The sequence below is a fragment of the Periplaneta americana genome, chromosome 2 (assembly GCF_040183065.1).
Source record: "Periplaneta americana isolate PAMFEO1 chromosome 2, P.americana_PAMFEO1_priV1, whole genome shotgun sequence".
Taxonomy (NCBI): domain Eukaryota; kingdom Metazoa; phylum Arthropoda; class Insecta; order Blattodea; family Blattidae; genus Periplaneta; species Periplaneta americana.
This window is the reverse complement of record NC_091118.1, coordinates 215,206,513-215,228,376: the sequence shown is the minus strand read 5'-3', so window position 1 is coordinate 215,228,376 and position 21,864 is coordinate 215,206,513. Positions and strand designations below refer to the sequence as shown.

Sequence of the window (21,864 nt, the reverse complement as noted above, 5' to 3'; positions counted from 1 at the left end):
TATTACTATTGTGCGAGATCGTGCGTATTTGCTTGGTTTCCGCACAAAACCAATCCGCGAAAAGTCTAAAATTCCACATTCAGTATTCCCAACCTAAAACACACAACAATTTCCCTCTTCTTACCGCTTAAGTGACATATTGATTTTACTGCTTTAGGCTTTTAACATATTATTTTTAGAGACGTTCAATATAGTAATAATTATAAATTGGAAACTTACCACTACAATTTCACCTAAATTGCACTGTTAATTATTGTTTTTAAATATTTGCAAAAATTAAGTAAACTCTACAACTCCACTAAAGTTACTGCATTCGTGATGCAAGTAACATTAAGGAGGCCGTGAAAAAATCAACAAGATTGCAGACTCATCAAAGACTGGGGGGGGGGGGAGACAGACGTATATCACGGCCTGCTGGAGTATAATAAACACAGAAAACATTTTAAAACAACAATGTTGAAGATAGATATTTCTGTTTTGCAAATTTGCCGTCATTGAACAGAAACCAAGATGGAGATTTCATTGCAACTAATTAGAAATTCGTCTTTCAGGTATGTAATAAACGATCTTCGCTCAAAATAATGTACGATACACGAGCGGTATGTTTTCTTTCAATTCTCGGAAATTAAAAAAGCTCAACTACGTTTCGCTTTTTCAAACTTTTCCTCGAACATGAAAACTTCAATATACCGCTCTTGTAACGCATATTACTATTTGTTTCGTTGTATGTCTGATCATGCGCACAGCCTCCTTTCTGGGACTTATAAAGTATCTGTACGACAATACCTTTTTCTAAGACTGTACTGTAACATTATGCAGATCTTAGGCAGCAACCTGCTCAACAACATCGCATCACGGCGAAGGTATTCAAACAGCAGTTGTTAGCATCCTCTTAAACACTCCCAGATTGCTTCTGAAGGACGGATCACTGCCGTGTTGTCACAACTTTCGCTGCTGAACAAACGATGTTCATAAGTACCACATGCCTTGCCAATAGTCTATCTCAGAAGTCCCAAACCTTTTGAGTGTTACGAATTTCTTAAAACTCTCTCTCTCTCTCTCTCTCTCTCTCTCTCTCTCTCTCTCTCTCTTGTACGGAGGAGGGACCCGAAGGCTTACACTGCAGCCTGAGGCTTATTGTGCCTTGATAAATTTGTTGCGATGCCTAAAGGGCACAACACTTGCATATCACTTTCGCAATTTCTTTTGGCACAGCATCTTATCAGTGTGCAAAATGTGAAGGTCCTAGCAACCTTCCAGTGCTGAACGTTCCCTTGTAAGTATTATATTACCTAGTTGATTAGTTTCGACTTTCGTTTCAGTCATCATTAGAACTAACTAGTGAGGTCCTTGATATTTCCGTTTTCTCCAGTTATTTTTCGTTGAGAGCGCGTTTGTGTTTGGTAGTGTGGAGTCAAATAGGGTGTGTGTTCTGAAATGTAGTTGTGTTGAAGATGCGTTATGGGTGTGTTTTTGTATCCCTGTATATTTCGTACTAAAAATTAGAGATTCTAACCTTAACAAATCAATACATATACTCTATAATACATTTCCTCTTATGTAATAAAGAAAATTTTCCACCTAATTCAGCCATACATAGTATAAATACCCGCAGAAAGAATTATTTCCATACGCCGTCATCAAATTTATCATGCTATCAAAGGGGAGTACGTTACATGGCGATAAAAATGTTCAATAGTCTTCCTGAAGACATTAAGAATCATAGCCAAAACCCTGCATTATTTAAGGTAAAACTAAAAAATTACTTAATATCTCACACTTTCTATTCTGTAGATGAATTCTTGACATTTCACAGTACTGTGTAAATATTTTAATACTATTAAATGGTAAATATATTACATTGTATAAAATATTACTGTTATTGAGATATTAATTCTGTACATATTTCATATTTGCATTTTATATTATTGCATTTATATTTAAACGTAAGAATTGGACATGTTCTTTATTCTATGCTATAAAGCAAATGTAAGAATATTATGGAACGAATAAATCTATCTATCTACCTATTCTAATGTATTCAACTTCTGGATTTTTGGTTGAAAGTGTAGGTTTTCCATGTCTGTTTTTATGTAGCTATTTTTATAATTAAGTAGGCTATATTCTTAAGTGATACAAATTGTTAAAAGTTTGTAATCAAGATGTTTATTAAATTTTAGTTTCATCTTTTGAATATGATTTGAAGATACATGCATATACTACAAAGATATTTTAAGTTTTATCATTTTTTTCTTCCGAAAAAAGTTAAATAATTTTATACTAAACATAATGGGATGTTTGATAGTGAGAAAATTAGTAGTTTTCGAACTATGTCGTGTACAGGTAAGGTACTAAAAGTTGTAGGTAAATCAGCAACCGAAACGATGTTTATTTCATTAAGTGTTTTGTGGACAGCAAACTAACAATGAGAGGACACGCTCTGTATATCACCGAATGGAATAAGATTGTGTGAGATGAAAGTACAAGACGTACTGTTTAAAGTCATACCTGGTGTGGGTGGCCAATGACCCCTCGTTTTGGAAATATTGGCTATTGTTTGTGACATACTTCCGTTAGGTGCTCAATAGGGAAGCATTATACTGTGTAACAGCGTAGCTCATATGGTTGGATGCTGAGTTGTAATCCAGGTAACCTCAGTTCGAATCTTAACTGGTCCTATATATTTTTTTCTTTTAATAATGATTAATAGTGTGATCATAGTTATCTATTTACATATATCATATTTCTCAATGTATTGAACGCTTCATCACGTTTTAAATAAATTACTACTTAACTAGCATTGTGTTGTAAAAGATAAACAATGAAATACTGCTCACGTAGGAAGATAAGATGTGTCACTGGTGTATGTTCTGTTTCTATTCCAATTCATTTTGTATATGATTCATTATGATAAATGTCATAAAACCACACAAAACATACATATTTCCTGCACCATGTACAGCAACTGAAAGAAGGTTGTCCACAGTCACACACATTTTTCCGCACTTCTGCTGCGAAACAGACATCCTTCACATTCACAAACACTTCTCGTTCGTTTATTAATTTTGATGCATACCACGCATATTTCAACATGGCTTTGAATATAGGAGCTGACAACTGAAAGTAAATTAGAATAATAATAATAATAATAATAATAATAATAATAATAATAATATCAAGCTTTAAAAATGAGAAGGTTCTAGAATTCGAACTCAGGTTGCCTAGATGACAACTCAGCATCCAACCACATGAGCTACGCCGTTACACAGTCTAGTGCTTCCCTATTAAGCACCTAACGGAAGTATGTCACAAACAATAGCTTATATTTCCAAAACGAGGGGTCATTGGCCACCCATACCAGGTATGACTTTAAACAGCACGTCTCATACTTTCATGTCACAAAATCTTATTTAATTCGGTGATATACAGAGCGTGTCCTCTCCTTGTAAGTCAACGATTAAAGGTTAAGGGTCGAACTCATAGTTGTCACTTATAAAATGAGGAAACACTTAAGTAATGAGCATTTCCTTAGCACTTATTTCAGATCGTATTGCAGAGACACTACTCATTCATATGCCCTCAGCATTCCCTTGACATCGAAAGAAATATGGCAACATGGCTAGACCAGTAGCGGTTATTCAAGTGAAGTACATGAAGGCCACCTTCACCCCTTTTTTCGTGCATTAAGAAAATGTATTTTATCAATAAATTAAAATAAAATTAATTCTTCACTAAACCATATTTTGCTCTACTTTCCAATATCTTGTTCGGCTTAATCCGCTCAATTAACGTTCACTGCAGCACTTCACGTGAACCCCTCACCAGCCAGGCCACGTGGCTAGCAGACCAGCTGAAGGTCCGAATGAGACTTTCGTTTTCGCCTTCAGTAGACACACCCGGTTGCCATGACGAGTTGCTTACTATGAATTACCGGTTCCTTTCGCGAGGCTATTAAGAAGGCCTGTGGGGCAGGCATTCATCTCCTTTCTCTGTTCTTGAAAGACAGATTCACTCTCTCGTCCAAACATTGGACTAGGGTGACAAACCGTAATATTTTGCAACTAAATAAGAAAACATAAAATATTGTGTAAAGAAGTTCAATATTGTTTAAATTTAGTATATAACATATATATTTTGGTATTTTTTAACGTTAGCACCTCTTGAATATTATGTTTTGTATAGATTTTGAAATATTTTGAGTACCCTGTAATAAAGAAAGTTGGCATAACATTTGAAACTGCGTTGTACATTTGACCCGCGCTGACCAACGATTTCGCTTTTAGTCTGTACGTATTCTTTGTCGTGACAAGTGCAGTGAAGTGTGAAAGTGTTACCAAGTTATTAATACGATGAAAACATGAATCCGTTAAACGATTTAGTTTGTAATCTTTTGGAGACACCGTTCTCTCGTTGTTGTGCAGACGATAAGCAAGATATTTTAAAATACGGCAGACCAACACCTCATATTAATATAACTGTGAAAAAAGTGAAAAGTAGTGGTCGGTCATACAATATTCAGTTTCAGGATTCGTGGTATGCCGATTACAGATGGTTATGTGGGAGTCACTATAACGAGAAGTTATATTGTTGGCCTTGTCTTCTTCTGGGGAACAAGAAACTCGCTTGGAATTCAACTGGATTTTGCGATTTCAAAAATGTCAATCGCGGTCTTCACAGCCATGCAGATTCTGCTGAACACATCAAATGTATTTTGCAATTAAAGGCACTACAGAAGAACATGAACACCATTGCGGATGCACTAAAGGAAAGTTCCAAGTTGTACGTAAGTCAATTTAATGAAAACGTACGTTTAAATAGACTAGTAATGCACACTGTAATCGATACGGTATTGTTTCTAAGCAAGCAGGAGTTGGCTTTTCGCGGTCATGATGAGAGTATTTCGTCACAGAACAGGGGGAATTTCAAAGAATTATTGGCTCTCCTCATTTCGAAAAGCCCTCAGGAAATTAGAAATCACTATGAAAAAATTAGGCCTGTTTTTTCTGGGGAATCTAAAACGATTCAAAATGAAATAATTGATTGTATTTCTGAATGCATCAATGAATATGTAAGAGATGAAATTACCAATGCCCCTTTCTTTTCCGTCCAAGTGGATGATACAACCGACATTTCTCAAAAATCTCAGTGTTCTTTCATAGTGAGATTTGTAACTATGGAGGGCGAACTTGTGGAACGTTTTCTTGGCTTCCATGATGTTAGCTCTGATCGGACATCACAGGCATTATTTTCTGTACTGGATACAGTACTGGGGCCTTTGAATTATAAAAACAAACTTATCGGCCAATGTTATGATGGTGCTAGTGTGATGTCTGGGCACCTGAATGGACTTCAGAAAAGAGTTAAAGATGAAGCTCCACAAGCTGTTTTCATTCATTGCTTGGGTCATAGGCTTAATCTTGTTTTGCAACAAAGTTTTAGGAATATCCAGCAGTGTCGAATATTCTTTGCTAATATCAGCGGAATACCTTCTTTCTTCCACCATTCAGCCAAACGCACTTACGTAATGGATACAGTTGTTGGGAGGCGCATACCATCTGCGACAGATACCCGCTGGCTCTCAAATTCAAAGCTTATCTCCGTGGTTACTGAGGAGTGGGACAGCTTGAAAACAGTATTCGAAAACGTCATGAATGACAGGGAGTCAGATCAAACAGCTGTTCGACTTGCAAGGGGCTTCTTAAATGAAATGAATGATTTTGAATTTGCATTGTTGTCTCTTATTTTTAACGAACTTTTCCATGTGACAGAAATATTGTATAACGTGCTGCAGAAGAAATCTTTAGATCTCAATTATTGTGATGTTCAGATAAAAAACACTTGCCAACTGATCAGCAAGAAGAGAAATGAAGAACAGTTCACCACTATATTTGAGATGGCGAAATGTCGAAGCGACATGTCGGGTAGAAAATATACAGGAGTTACAGATGATGGAATTTTCCAAAGATACAAAGCACTTTATTTTGAAATAATTGATACTGTCTTGATGGAGATGCATACAAGATTTGAGGACATAAACAAACTCTTGTTTATCTGCCTCTCTGATACTTCGAAATTTAAATCCTATTCTGAAACATTCCCATTTGATGCTCTCTCTTCTTTGCAAAACACATTTCCAAAATTTTTTAAAAAAGTCCCTCGTCTCACAACTGAACTTGAGCTTCTGTATGCAGATGAACAATATAGGAATACCTCTGTGTCAAAACTAGTCTCTCTTCTTCGAGAAAATGAGGTTCATGAGGACGTATTTGAAGAATCATACAAGCTGTTCTGTTTGATTTTAACATTACCATCTACTAGTGCATCTGTCGAAAGGAGTTTCTCCTGTCTGCGTCGAATAAAAACTGACCTACGGGCTACAATGTGTCAACGAAGACTTTCGGCATTGGCAAATATATCAATTCAAAAGGAAGTTATTGAAAAAATATCCAAGAAGCAGCCGTTTCACGAGGACGTTGTGGAAAAATACGCCGCTCTCAAGGATAGGAGAATCAACCTTATCTACAAAAAATAGGTGAGTACATAATTATTATTAAATAGTAGAAAATCCAGTAATTTCATAGAAACTATGATGTCAGCCCCTCTGCGTTATTTCCTACTATCAGTGTGTGAACGTGATGTAAATTATTACGTCGTGAGATAGCGTTATCATGATCTATGGATCGATAGATGGAGTTGTAGTAGGCCTAAATAGTATTTTAAAATTTAAAAGTTGGGTAGTTCGTTAGTTACGAGTCGCACATGGCAGCAGATGTTATGTTGAGTGAATCAATCAATTGCTCGTTCAGTTTATCTTATACTTGGAGGAATGCGGAGACGTATTTCACTTCTTTCTGAAGATTATGAAATTATTCTTCCATTGTGTGAAGACTTGTGTAGATTGTGGAGCAAAGTGTAAGGTAAAAGACTTGAAAGGTATCTAAGAAACGTAATGTTATCCCTTCGGATTTATTGTAAGTTTTCTGTTCAACAGAATACTGCTTTAATTTAATCGTAGCTTCTTGATTTTACTGGATAAGTATATTGGAAGTTGCATGTTCCGAAGTTGATTTATAATATGAATACAGCTTACGATTATGATTGAGATTTTGAATGTTGTTATGGGTAATATTTCTTGTGTACTCTTTTAATTTGATTTGTTGTATAAAGCGTGTTAGATTTTGTCATTTTTATATCATGTGGGCTTGTGGTTGGTTTATTATGTTGTGGTATGCATTGTGTGGAAGTTTTGTTGGGACAGTGAATTCTTCGCGGTTAAGGGGACGTAGCTTCCGAAAATATTGAAAATTTGTATAATTTATATGCTATGCTTTTCATAAAACTTAAGAAAATGGTGAATATATTACATTAATTCAAAATGGCCATCGTATAGCTTACAAAAGCATTCGCGACGTCATCAACGACGTCACGGCTATACAACGATTCCAGGAAATTACCTAGAATTCTATTGGCCTTCACCTAATTTATTCGGCACGAGCCGCCACTGGGCTAGACGTGAGCACTTTCCTACATTCAATTGTTTTCCAGCGCCTTCAAATTGTTAAATCGGCATTATTGTCACACACAAACACAGAAGTAAATATTATAGAGCTAAAAATTATACAAGATGTTCAGAAAGCATTTTACAGAAAAGAAAGAAGTGAGCTAAGATAACTAGTTATGAAATATGGAGATATCGTCGAAAGTAAAAAAAAAAAAATGATAATCGTTCTCTCCAAAAGAAGAAATTGACATGGAATAAAATTGCAGTTGAGTTTAATGCAAACTCCGGAAATATTCCTGTAAGTAAATCATTTTAATTTATTTTTCAGTTATTTTTATGCTAAACAAAGTGGAAATAATATAATTACGCAAATTTTAACAGCTTATTCCTTGGGTTGAATACAAACAAAAATGAAAATAACACTTTGTTGGGACGTGAATACTTTTCGAAAAAAAATGTCACTTAAATCTACCTGAAATGCTGCTGAATCATAAAATCTCAAAGCAACCAGTACTTTCAGCAGTGGCTAAATCGGTAAGCCTCATGGTTGTATTGTGAATTGAAATGAGAGACACCAGAATATTCACAACAGTGTTCTGGTCGAAACGGTATCTCCTCTTAAATTGTTGATCATTATACATCTCTAAAAGGTTTTCCATATCTCTGATATATCTTTTGCTTGCCGAAACTCATTTTCATTTTAATTACAGAACTCAATAAATTAAATTAAATCATAATCATCATCTATTGTATACCGAATCAGCTGATTACAATGCATATGAGGAAACACTTGAGTAAGCTGACAAGCTACCTTATTTGAATAAGTGTTCACTTCAGTGGGATTTATGAATTGGAAATTATTATAAGCAACTGCTTAAGTGTTTCCTTACGATAAGTGTTGACTATGAATTCGGCCCTAAATCAGGGCCGGGCATGAGAGCGGCTCCATTTAGTCTGCCGGAGCTGCTCTCGCTCCGCAAGGCACTTCAATTCCAAGCCGGAGCAGAACGCTCACGCAGTGGCGGACTCGCATTACAGCTACCTTCCCTGCATTAATGTAACAAGAGCCACGGTTGTTCTAGTCATTCAGTCTGTCAGTACATAATAGTTTATAAGGATATTACATCAATCCATTGTACAGTACAGAATTTATAACACGCTTATTAATTTAATGGAATAAACTTCGCTCTATGCACACACACAAATCATTAGGCTTATTTACATAACCCATACGCACAGACTGCAATCTCCTCACCACGGTTCTACGAGACAGGCGTATGGCTTCCACTTCCCCTACTTGCTGTGGACAGAGTTCATCTGCCAATATAATTAAACATCGCTTGATGAATTCACCTTCGTTGAATGTTTTCAATTCCTTTGCAGTTTCGTGGCAAATTTTGTAGCTAATTCTCATAGCCGATTCACCAAGTGCATTATTGTCATTCTGTTAATATATAATATATTATAATATATGATATGATATGATATGATATGATATATGATATGATATGATATGATATGATATGATATGATATGATATGATATGATATGATATATGACCATAAATTAATACAACTTAAAGAAAATGTTTTATTTTATTTTATTGGGTTATTTTACGACGCTCTATCAACATCCAGGTTATTTAGCGTCTGAATGAAATGAAGATATGATATGATATGATATGATATGATATGATATGATATGATATGATATGATGATATGATATATGATATGATATGATATGATATGATATATGACCATAAATTAATACAACTTAAAGAAAATGTTTTATTTTATTCTATTGGGTTATTTTACGACGCTGTATCAACATCCAGGTTATTTAGCGTCTGAATGAAATGAAGATATGATATGATATGATATGATATATGATATGATATGATATGATATGATATGATATGATATGATATGATATGATATGATATATGACCATAAATTAATACAACTTAAAGAAAATGTTTTATTTTATTTTATTGGGTTATTTTACGACGCTGTATCAACATCCAGGTTATTTAGCGTCTGAATGAAATGAAGGTGATAATGCCGGTGAAATGAGTCCGGGGTCCAGCACCTAAAGTTACCCAGCATTTGCTCGTATTGGGTTGAGGGAAAACCGTTACTCCACAGGTGTGGACAAGAAAATGTTTCTTAGGTACATTATATTAGAGTATTTATTCGATATTAATATTGCATTATAAGTTATTATGCTGGGTGTTCATTTCAAAGTGTGTAATGACGTCACTGTTGTTGGGTCACCGATTTGAAGCGAGTTTCAGCTTATAAGTTAGAGAAGTTGCCTATTATTTAAGGCGTTCTTCAATCTGAACTTGAGAACGTGTACGGTATAACTTGAACGTCGTAGCAACAGATGGCGGTCTGTACGGTCTGTGTGCTACCATAACCTCTTTCGAACTGTGTTTTGCGCCGGCAAGTCGTACGCAGGGTATTTGTTATCAACTGTTGCGTACGGCAACATTCCACAACACAAATCAAATGCTCCGTGTCCATGTTGACCGTCGAAGTTAATGTCAACAAATACGTAAGTAATCGTCTTAACCCTCTCCCAATATCCCGACAGTACGTATTTCCAAACAGTTCACATTCCTGTCACTACCGGCGTTATCGTAAGTATCGGGCCGTACTCTTCAGAATGAACGCCGTACTTGCTAGGCAACTTCTCTGCTTCATAGGTTATACACCTCTGCGGAAGTGTAGGAAGATTGAATTCTCTAGGCTCATCGGCTAGCCACATGACGGCATACAGCGAGCCATGACACACTTTGAACTGAACACCCAGTAGTGCATTTAGTAATATATAATTTTAAAATTATACAAATATTGTGATATATCATAATATAGTATATTACAGTTCATGATATATAATATGATATATGATGTATAACGAACTGTAATATACTATACTATGATATATCACAATACTTGTATAATTTAAAATTATATATTACTAAATGTACAGTATAATAACCTATAATCCAATGTAAATATCGAATAGATACTCTAATATAATGTACCTGAGAAACATTTTCTTTAAGTTGTATTAATTTATGACGTTCATTACCACCATATTTGTCATATTCAGTAGCATGTTGTAAAGAATAATGTCGTTGGATATTGAACCTCTTAATCAGCTGGGGTGTTTTATGCCAAATTAAACACTTTGCTAATCCACTGCTCTCTACCAAAAAGAACTCCTCCTCCCATGATACATTAAAAGCATTGGGAGTAGCGGGCCGCTTTAGTGTATGAGCGGAAGCTCCGTCTTCAAAGTTCGCCATCATACTGCAGAGTCACCACTGCACCGACACTGAATGGCGTACAGTATGCATACGTCACAGCGCTCGCAAGACACGCTCTTTAAAGCACACAGCGCTCATTTCTCAGAATCACGTGATGTGCCCAGCCCTGGGGTAATGAAGCTGCATACTAAATGCAACCAAAACGCGACGAACTTCATGCATTAAAGGGGAAGTAAACGACAATATGGCAACGTGGGGACTCGCTGTCTGTGGAATATTTCGAATACCTTTGTTTACAGTCTCTTGTGCAATTCAAGCCAGCCATGTAAACACAAACACGAGTCCCCACTGCTAAGAAATGCGGCCCGCTACAGTTTCATGTTCAGTGTATATTACTGTATGACACAAATATGCAAATAAAACAAAAGTTGCTTCGACAACTTATATTTTATCAACCTACTGTCCTCCTCCGACGAGCTTAGCGCTGGACCTGAGATATTCTTGCCATCGGTGCGGGGGTTGCAGGTAGATTCTTTTGTTGCTACAGCCAAGCCGAGCGGAGTGGGAAGTATTAATCGTCTTCAGTTTGTAGTAGTGTGTGAATATTTCATATACATATTGTTTATCTACGCCTATATGGTTTTGTTATTGATATATTAAACACTAGCCGTACCCGTGCGCTCCGCTGCACCCGTTAGAAATAAATATAAAGTAATTACATAATTAAAATAGGACATTTGATCCAGGGAACATTCGTGTTTGATACAAGGATAAACCGTTTATTATGTTACTTAATTTAAATTGTATTTGCATAATTAAAATGCGATCATTTTGATCCAGAGACCACTCATTTGGTCATAAAAATTATTTTAGGAAATACAGGAAACGAATGTACAGAATAGCCTAGCAAGTTTTCTGTGCATAAGAAGCTATTTTAATCTTACCTGTCCTCGATTCACTCACAAGTTACTGTAATAACATTATACCATTATGTCCATCTAGAGAAACTACACTTTCCAATGGTGAATTAATAATTAATTATACAAATCGGTTAATTTAGCTTCCGATATTACTTCATACAAACACAGAAACATTCTCTGTAGGCTATCTTTCATAGCTTTCGATTGTTGCTGTCCAAGGACCATTTATACACGAAGTCATTTGTTTTTTAATTCATTACACGGCCTTAGATGGCAGTTATTTTAATTTTAAAACTCATTTATCTCATTAAATATCAGTTCTATCAAAATTTTTCAAGGAATAAAACTTATCGGAAATTATTTTTAAAGAAACTTTTGTTATGTAACATTTTTCACAAAAATCAATAATAAGCGAGATATTTCGATTTATTTAATTCAGGCCCCCTTATAACCCCCCTTTTAAATAACGTATTTTGAATGCCATATAGCCTAAGTTTCAACGAACATAATTTATATTCCAATTTTCATCGAAATCCGTTCATCCATTATCGCGTGAAAAGGTAACAAACATACAGACAGACAGACATACAAACAAAAATTTCAAAAAAGCGATTTTCGGTTTCAGGGTGGTTAATTATATATGTTAGGAAAATCGAAAATTACCAGAAAAATTTCGGCTACAGATTTATTATTAGTATAGATATTGTTGCAATTTTTGTTCAAACGTCTCCCTGATGTTAGCTATGTTAATATTATATGAATTACTCATGTTAAATATTTCACCGTTACAAGTCATTTTTAAGGAAACATGCCGTGGAAAAGTTTTTGGTTTTATTCTATTGGAATTTAGAATATGTGTGATTGGTATCGTGAAAAACAGATTCCTATAATGTCATGCAAAAATCATTTGTTGGTGATATCTTAAAATACAAATCAAGTAGTTTTACTTCTCAAGTGAGTTCAGCAGTACAGTATATTTAAATTGATTACTTCACAAATTTAATGCAGTTCTACTAATCACTAAATTGTATAGTATGATTCTTCTTTTCATTTATATTATTATAGTTTTATTATTATTTTTCTTTTTATTTATTTTATTGTATTTGTATTTCTGGTGATGTGATGGCCTTAACTTCACCAGAATAAATAAATAAATAAATAAATAAATAAATAAATAAATAAATAAATAAATAAATAAATAAATAAATTTTCTACAATACTTTCCTTCTCTGAACACGTAAGTACGAATGGTTGTATCTCTATCTCGCCAAAAATACGTTAGAAAACTAATAGACATACTGCTCTCGTAAATTGGGCGAATGTTTTCAGTATGATTGTACTTCCTTCCAGACTGCCGCTGTCACTGTTCCCTCCCACTCCAGTACCGCGCTAGACTAGTCGGAACCGCATTCCTCTCAGCCCTAAACTCCTCAGAGGATGGCAGTAGATAACAGCCCTTATAAAACACTCGTGCCCAGTACTTGATTCTAATAATTCCAATAAAACATTTCTCGTTTCAAGTCTGTAAGCTCGCGAACAGCAAAGTATTGTATTTAGAGGTTAATGCAATGATGCGTCAAAAATGGTCAGGATTTTCCTCAGTCCACATCACTTCCTATCTCCAGATATTTCCATTAAGTGACCTGCCATAACTCACAGACCACGCAGCCAGTAATATTTTAAGATTCTTTGCCGATAGTGTCGCAGTAAAAATGTTGCTTTATTACATGGAGTATAAAGTTTGCGATAAGTTGACAAATGTCTTCGTGTTTTTCTGTGCATCAAACCTTACTTGAAAAGAGCAATGTCATTTCCCAACCCATCAATAAGCAAGCAAAGAGAAATGGGAAGTGAGTGGCGTGTTTTTCTTGCTTAATCCTGCAGTGAAGTTAGACGTAAAATTACGAGTTTCTTTTATGCTCCAGAATTATATAATGCCACAATTATAATGCAAGGCCGCTCATAGGAATTGTATGCCTCTTTCCTCGCCAAAATTTGAATTAATACTGAAATTATATAATTTAAATACAGTAATAAGGGGTCAAGCTAAGGGATAAATAATGCAGGGACATCATTTTATTTTTACTAACATTTCTAATATTCACCTGGCTATATCTTTGGATTAACGATTTAGAACCTGAAACACCGTTTGCTACCCCCTTCCACAACTAGAGCTCGATGATACTGGCTAAAATACAAACAAATCACTTTACTAGGTATAGGAGGGAAGAAAAGTAGTTCATCCATTTACGTAAACTAGGAAATATCACGATTTTGAGTTTGATAATTTTCATTAGGTTTTTCTTTAATCAAAATACAGTACAGTATTAACAATAAGTGTTTTTACTCACGAACTGAGCTGTCCATTCGGACGTATTCATTATGCAGTGTATATTATACTGTCTACAGCACATTACCCTACAATTTAGAGAATGAAGTTAAATTGAAAAATAATCATAATATGGATATTTAAACACATATCTTAAAATGGTGGCTTCAGTTATTTTTTGTGTATATTATCGCACTATACACTATTGTACCCAATTCCAATTACCAGTTTCGTCCTTCGTACTAGTAACTCATGTTTAAATAATTCTGTACCTCCTCTATAAAAGAGTACCTTACGTACTGTAAATTCAATCTTCACTTCTGCCCGATTCGAAAAGATAAAATTACTCAGAAATGCTATCTACTGTCCTTCCAAGTAGTTTTGTCGCAGGGTCGTAGAAAGGAGGGAAATCACGTGACAGATAATTAATTAACGAGGCCCTTTTATTTAAGTTATTTCAAACAGTCGTAAAATATTACGTAGACGCCCAATTCCTAACAGAAATTAATGTCTTTAGAAAAGAACGAAGACAGCCCAGCCACTAGGCTTTACAGAGGGGCGGGCAGAAGCGGGTGGGGGAAACCAGGATGCGACATAGGCAAACGGACGACAGTGCCTGTGCGAGAATATGATTCAATATTGAAAGCAAACATATTTATGGAACGTACTATACTTACTAACTCAGTACTGTTTGTGTTTACTAAGACCGTAAGGCGACTTCGACTGTATACGCTTGGTTCTGTGTGGAGAACGGTTGGAAGTTCACTAGTAGAGGTGGTGGGAGTGAAGTACATTCAAAAACTCAAGCACAATAAAAATTGAAGTAGAAATAAAATGATGTCCCTGTATTACTATGTCTGACAACTTGTTTGTTACTTGGGCAAGAGAAATACAAATATCGGGGTTGGCTGTCTCGGAAACCCAGCCGCACGTTTTATGCGTACATGCGTCTCTCGAGATGGGATGTTGAATGTATCCGTTCTGTATACGTCTGCTCCCGTTTATGCTGCATATGCTCGACCATTGTGATTTTTTACTCTTCACTCAATTTCACGTGTGAATTTTTCCAATTTAGCTTGTAGACTGCTGATTAATGCTCAATTGAGATTGTAGCCTGGTTCGTTACGAATCGTTTAACACCTATGCGAACGTTCTATCGCTTCGCAGTCTCAAGTTACACGCGACTCACCAATTCGTTCCCCTCTATCACGTGTCGCTAAATGACGTCACCGGCTTCAATTCAAGATCACATTGGACACACTGATCCTTCGTCTGTCGATCGCCGTTTACGACACAGAATATTTTTAAGTCGAAAGTGAAATGTCTTATTTTCCATCGCAGTGTCCCAGGGTATGCAACTAGTTTATTAAATAATCATGTAATTTAATTTGTCATCTAGTTTAATTAAGTATTTAAGTTCGCCTATGCTTATATTTTTTTTATGTTTCAATTTTGTCTTTAGTATATAATTTTCTTTTTTATTAATATTATATTATCATGTATTTCTTTTATCATCTGGTCGAGTGGAAGAAAAGCTCTCACAGCCTTAACTGTGCCAGAATAAATAAAAGATCATTATTATTATTATTATTATTATTATTATTATTATTATTATTATCATCATCATCATCATCATCAGCTTCTTGTCTATGCGGATGACGTGAATATGTTTGCAGAAAATCCACAAACGATTAGAGAAAACGGGGAAATTCTACTTGAAGCAAGTAAGGCGATAGGGTTGGAAGTAAATCCCGAAAAGACTAAGTATATGATTATGTCTCGTGACCACTATATTGTACGAAATGGAACTATAAAAATTGGAGATTTATCCTTCGAAGAGGTGAAAAAATTAAAAAATCTTGGAGCAACAGTAACAAATCTAAATGACACTCGGGAGGAAATTAAACGCAGAATAAATATGGGAAATGCCTGTTGTTATTCGGTTGAGAAGCTTTTGTCATTTAGTCTGCTGTTAAAAAAATGTGAAAGTTAGAATTTATAAAACAGTTATATTACAGGTTGTTCGTTATGGTTGTGAAACTTGGACTCTCACTTTGAGAGAGGAACATAGGTTAACGGTGTTTGAGAATAAGGTGCTTAGGAAAATATTTGGGGCTAAGAGGGATGAAGTTACAGGAGAATGGAGGAAGTTACACAACGCAGAACTGCACGCATTGTATTCTTCACCTGACATAATTAGGAACATTAAATCCAGACGTTTGAGATGGGCAGGGCATGTAGCACGTATGGGCGAATCCAGAAACGCATATAGAGTGTTAGTTGGGAGGCCGGAGGGAAAAAGAGCTTTAGGGAGGCCGAGACGTAGGTGGGAAGATAATATTAAAATGGATTTGAGGGAGGTGGGATATGATGATAGAGAATGGATTAATCTTGCTCGGGATAGGGACCGATGGCGGGCTTATGTGAGGGCGGCAATGAACCTCCGGGTTCCTTAAAAGCCAATAAGTAAGTATTATTATTATTATTATTATTATTAATATTATTATTATTATTATTATTATTATTATTATTATTATTATTATTATTATATCGTGTAATTTGGAAATTATAGACGCGAGCCCAAAAGTGGTCTGAAAATGTGTCGGTCGATGGCATCCTTTGGGCAGTACTGGACCGAATTTATAGACATAGCCTATTCACACCGTAAGCTGCCATTTTTAACAATAAGTAGGCTTCGTATTCCAACTACCTATAAACTAGAATGAAGTTGCCTGATTCGAAGTATAAGTGACGTCACAGCGCAGGTACAGGTACGTTCGTATACAAAATAGTTACGCATCCTTGGCAGTCTTCCTTTAGAAAGTCAAAACCTGGACGCAATCATAGTGAGTAGTGTTATCGATCACTGCTCCTACTAGTCGTATTATTTAAATAACTACATCTTTGTGGCTGATTGAAGGTTCTTTGCAGAGGTAAAATGCCTTAGATAAGACGCTCAAGCGTGTAATATTGCAGGACATGTGAACTAACGTTTTCATTGTCAATATAAACAACATTGCATATACTGTAATTTGTGTAAAATGAAGGTAAAAAACAGTGCACTGAAAGACATTGCAATACCAACAGGCACAGAAAGTGTGTTGAACCTAATGCAAAAGAACCAGTACCATCACAATCTGAAAATTATGAAGATATTAACTCTACGTTTAGCATGGATTTTGTAGCCTAGCATGATGTTCAGTACGAACATCCCAATTAATAAATTAAATAATATACATTTTAGGGAATTTCTAGAAAAGTACATAGAAAATTAGTGAGTTTTCAGTGATGTGCGACATGTAATATCCTAATGAAACACGAAAAAAAATATCAGACAATAGAAATATCTTCTACTACATCATGCACCAATATCGTCATGTGCTATTGAAAGAATTTCTTGCAATATAAAATAATTTAAAGTGATATGCGCATAGCAATGTTCAAGTGTTTACTAGTATAGCTTCAGAATGTCGGGAGTTGACTGTACTCCACCAACACGCAGCGACGACCTGTTTGTTTATATCCTTATCCATTGCATTACCTGTGTTCGGTGTACTATATACCCAATGTGTCTTTAACTTTAGTCTTTAGGTAGCTGGAATACGAAGCCTAATAATAAGTCTTACAATCAGTAAAAAGAGTAAGATGTAATTTTACAAATAAAAGCAGATATACTTCGTTAACACATCTTGATTACACAACTTTTAACACTGTATCACTTCGGAATATGTATGATAAGACTTTCTTGTGTTAAATTTCAACATACCTCGTTAACATGTTTCGACCGATTTATGGATCATCTTCAGAACTGGTCGTTGTTGGTCTTGGCGCCTCTTGTTTCTTGTATGAGTGCGTTCGTAGTGTAGAGTCAAAGAGTGTGTGTGTTTTGAAATTGATTTGTGTGTTGAGAATATCGTTGGGGTGTGTTTTCGTGTGTCTGTATATTTCATATTGTTCTAGTGTGTTGAGTTTCTGGCTTGTTGGTTGGATGTGCAGTATTTCCATGTCTGTGTTGATGTCTCTGTAGGTGTGGTTGGAATTTGTGATGTGTTCTGCATTTGTGGAGGTATTTTGTAATTTTCTTATGGCTGTGATGTGTTCTTTGTAACGTGTTTGAAATGATCTGCCTGTCTGTCCTATGTAGAATTACAACATCGCATACAGAACAAATAACACTCTACAAAAACATCTCAACACACAAACAACACAAACAAACAAATACAACCACACAGGCGTATACAAACTCAAATGTAACACCTGCAACAACTTCTAGACAGGACAGACAGGCAGATCATTTCAAACACGTTACAAAGAACACATCACAGCCATAAGAAAATTACAAAACACCTCCACATATGTAGAACACATCACAAATGCCAACCACACCTACAGAGACATCAACACAGACATGGAAATACTGCACATCCAACCAAAAAGCCAGAAACTCAACACACTAGAACAATATGAAATATACAGACACACGAAAACACACCCCAACGATATTCTCAACACACAACTCAATTTCAGAACACACACACTCTTTGACTCTACACTACGAACGCACCCTCACAGGAAACAAGAGGCGCCAAGACCAACAACGACCAGTTCTGAAGATGACCCATAAATAGGTCGAAACATGTAAACAAGGTACGTTAAAATTTAACACAAGAAAGTCTTATCATACATATTTCCATTTATTTAAAACAACAAATTATTGCGTTCAATGGCTGAATAAACTTGTACCCTTGTTCAGTCAACTGGTTGTCATAGTAAATATAAGTCTAATGAAATATGCCCCTGAAATCATTTTCCTTTCCCCTGAAACATGAATTAGAGTTTTGTTGGTTACATCCTTATTCCGGGGAGGGCTTCAATTACTACTTCAGTAATATGGGATTTGACAGAATTCTTATTTCGTGGAAGTTCTCCGAATATTGTGCGTCACTCCCTACAGCATATCTAAAAGTCGGGCGGTCCTGTATATTGTTATGAAACTCACGCACAAATGATGATGAGTGAATACCAAGAAAAAAGGATAAGATAAATTACGGGATTACAAAACTGCACTTAAAAAGCAGCACAAAATGAACACGAGCGACGAAGGTGCCATGGAAGCTGATGTGCGATGCAGATCTTACAGCAAAAAATATTTTTCAAATTGAAGAGTGATATATGCACATAGGCGGAGTTATGGGGAGGCATTGGGGGCACTGCCCCCCTCCAAATTTGTCTCAACTCTCTTTTTTTGTATTAACGTTAGAAAATATTGAATTCAAAATATCTATTTGCTTTTGTTTATGATTAAGTTTCTATGCTTAAATTGCTGAATTAATGTCTTCCAGATGATGTGTCTGGACTATAACACTTATTTCATATTTCTGAATGTATAAGAATTGCTATAATGGAAGCACTGTAATATTTCTTTTGTAACAGCCTGTACTCATGTGTTAGAAGTCTGCAGGTGTTCAGGCCGCTCTTGTAGAAATATGAATAACATGCTGCACAACAATGCAGAAAAAAAAAGTCATCCCGGTATAATGTGCAAACTTAAAGACGAGATTAAATAAAATAATTAGAGTTTACTTTCATATGATGTCTTCAGGAAGGTAACCTTCATATAAAAAGTTCTTTTAGCCCTGTTACGTAGTTTTATTGATGTATGCACGTGTTTCTGTACGAGAGAGAAAAAGAGGGAGATTGTTTTAAGTTCTGCCCTATTATGATTTGTAGTAGACCTACAGTTCGAGCCCTATACAACTCGGTCCGAAACACCGCGGATATAGATGTAAGAAACATGTCCCCGAAAATACCTTTATTACATGATCATATTCCGACAAACGGCACCACAGTTAAGCTATAACAGGGGAAGGAAGTAAATGATGTTCCCCATAACCCCTTTATATGGAGAGTCTATGATTTTCTTTTGCCCCCCCCTTCCAAACAAACAGTTCTCTCTCCGCCTATGTATATGTAAAAGGGCGTAAGTGCCAAATTCAGTATTTCTCAGGAGAAACGAAAAAAGCCACACAGCTCAAAGATAATTACTCCACTTGTCACTGAAATAACTGAAAACAAGATGCAGTTTCGGTAATTTCCTAGTACCCGGTACTCGTTACATAGGCCAGTTTTACACCAATCCTAAACATATTTAGTATAACTTGTTGCTTGTGGGCCATCCCAAACCCCGACCTGCACCGTAAGAGCGCCGGTCCTTATATACCCGTCAGTCAAGGCCTACTGACAAATAAAAGCAATTGACAATAGAATCTCAGTCATGACAACCTCATAAAATATCCTCTCAATTGAATAATCGATCTTGCTACCTACAACATAATTATATTACATTATTATATTATTATCCATTTCAGCGAGTACTGACGACCACTGCAAAATACGACAATTTGGTGCAGGGAGCAATCTCTTTTGGCACAAGGATGATTTATGTAACATGTTTCTAAATTAGTCTTTTATATACCGGTACATTCTTTAATAAATCACTGAAAAAGAAATGTGATTATAGGAAATGGAGTGAGTACGAAATTATTATTTTTTGGCGCCTCATTTTTACGTAAATAACGACAAATAAAAAGAGATTATTAGCAAGTACGTACACTGCGTTTGTCAAATGCGCATCACCATGCTTTCCAAAAGGCACTTTTCAGTGCTCGACGCCCCGACTTATATTTTATGATGTGTTCTTTCTTGCTTTAGGGGACCTTGGGGACTTGGCCCCCAAACCTTCGTGCAATTAATTTATAGTAATTAACCGGTCCATCACCTTTGTGTTGAAGGTACGAGTTACATTTTATAATATGTTCTTTCTTGTTTTAGGGGGCGGAACCCCTGTTGGGGACTTGGTCTGTATCTGTGTAACCGATCCGTCATCACAAAAATAGTATTATCACATCATACGTTACCATGACAACCACGTTAGGCCAAAATTGACATAAGTAGCGAGTACCGGGTACTAGGAAAATACTGCAGTTTCTTGCAAGAACATCACATCTGAATGTTAAAATTGAACCATAATATAAAAAAACTGTAAAAAAAAAATGGGATTTTTGCAGCTTAATGGCACTTGACCTGTTTGAATACAAAGAGCACCATAAGAGGGATGAAACTTTTCCTGCAAGTTCCTTATCACATTAATAGGATCTGAAATCATAACCTCAATTTCACAATGTCACTCTGACCCTCTTGCATATTTCACTCTTCAATTTAAAACAAAACTAATTTACCTTCTCGTTTCGAAGTGCGATCCTCGGACTTCAATCGGCCTGTGCAAAAGATGAGTTCGACATAACAAGCTAAGCTCATGCTGCCACTGTATATAATCCGCCATCCTAAACTTTCAAAGGTTTTAATTTCTCCCAACTTAGCAACTACTATCACACGAGCACGACACTCCACGCAACACACTCTTAAATGTCTGACCTGAAATCTCAGAGATCCCGCCGGCGGCTTGGCGTACGGGATACCCCGGAAGCTGTAGTACGCGATTCCGACGCTAGACGTCACTTTTTTCCCTCTCAGGCGGCCTTGATCCACCTCAACAGTCGCCGTTTCAGCCATCCGTAGCGGCGGCAGTATTCCTCCAGAGTGGATAGAGGAAGGCGACGTTCAGAGCGCAGCACGCTCTTATCTGTGACGTCATTACTTATCTGCGGTGAGCAGAGATAAGCGAAGTGTTTGTCATCGCTTACCCCTCGTTAGTCTGCTTCACGCAGTACACACGATGTGCCGAACTCGAGCGGTTAATTATGATTATTACTGCTGAATATTGACGCATATGAGATTTGCATTATTTTAAATTGTTAACTGCCTCCCAGTGGAGGTAGC

At 36.1% G+C, this 21,864-nt stretch overlaps 1 protein-coding gene across 2 annotated transcripts in view; it reads right to left on the bottom strand.

Moving 5' to 3' along the window:
• Positions 1-21,637, bottom strand: part of LOC138695119 (carboxylic ester hydrolase-like) — an 86,992-nt gene extending 65,355 nt beyond the window's left edge. The window contains exon 1 of one of the 2 annotated variants that reach the window (XM_069819534.1): positions 21,460-21,637. In XM_069819534.1, the coding sequence (XP_069675635.1) occupies positions 21,460-21,597 (138 nt within the window). In that variant the 5' untranslated portion in view covers positions 21,598-21,637. Of the gene's footprint in view, positions 1-21,263; positions 21,430-21,459 lie in introns of those variants that run through there. The other variant, XM_069819536.1, reaches the window with a different exon arrangement.
• Between the last annotated feature and the right edge of the window lie 227 nt (positions 21,638-21,864).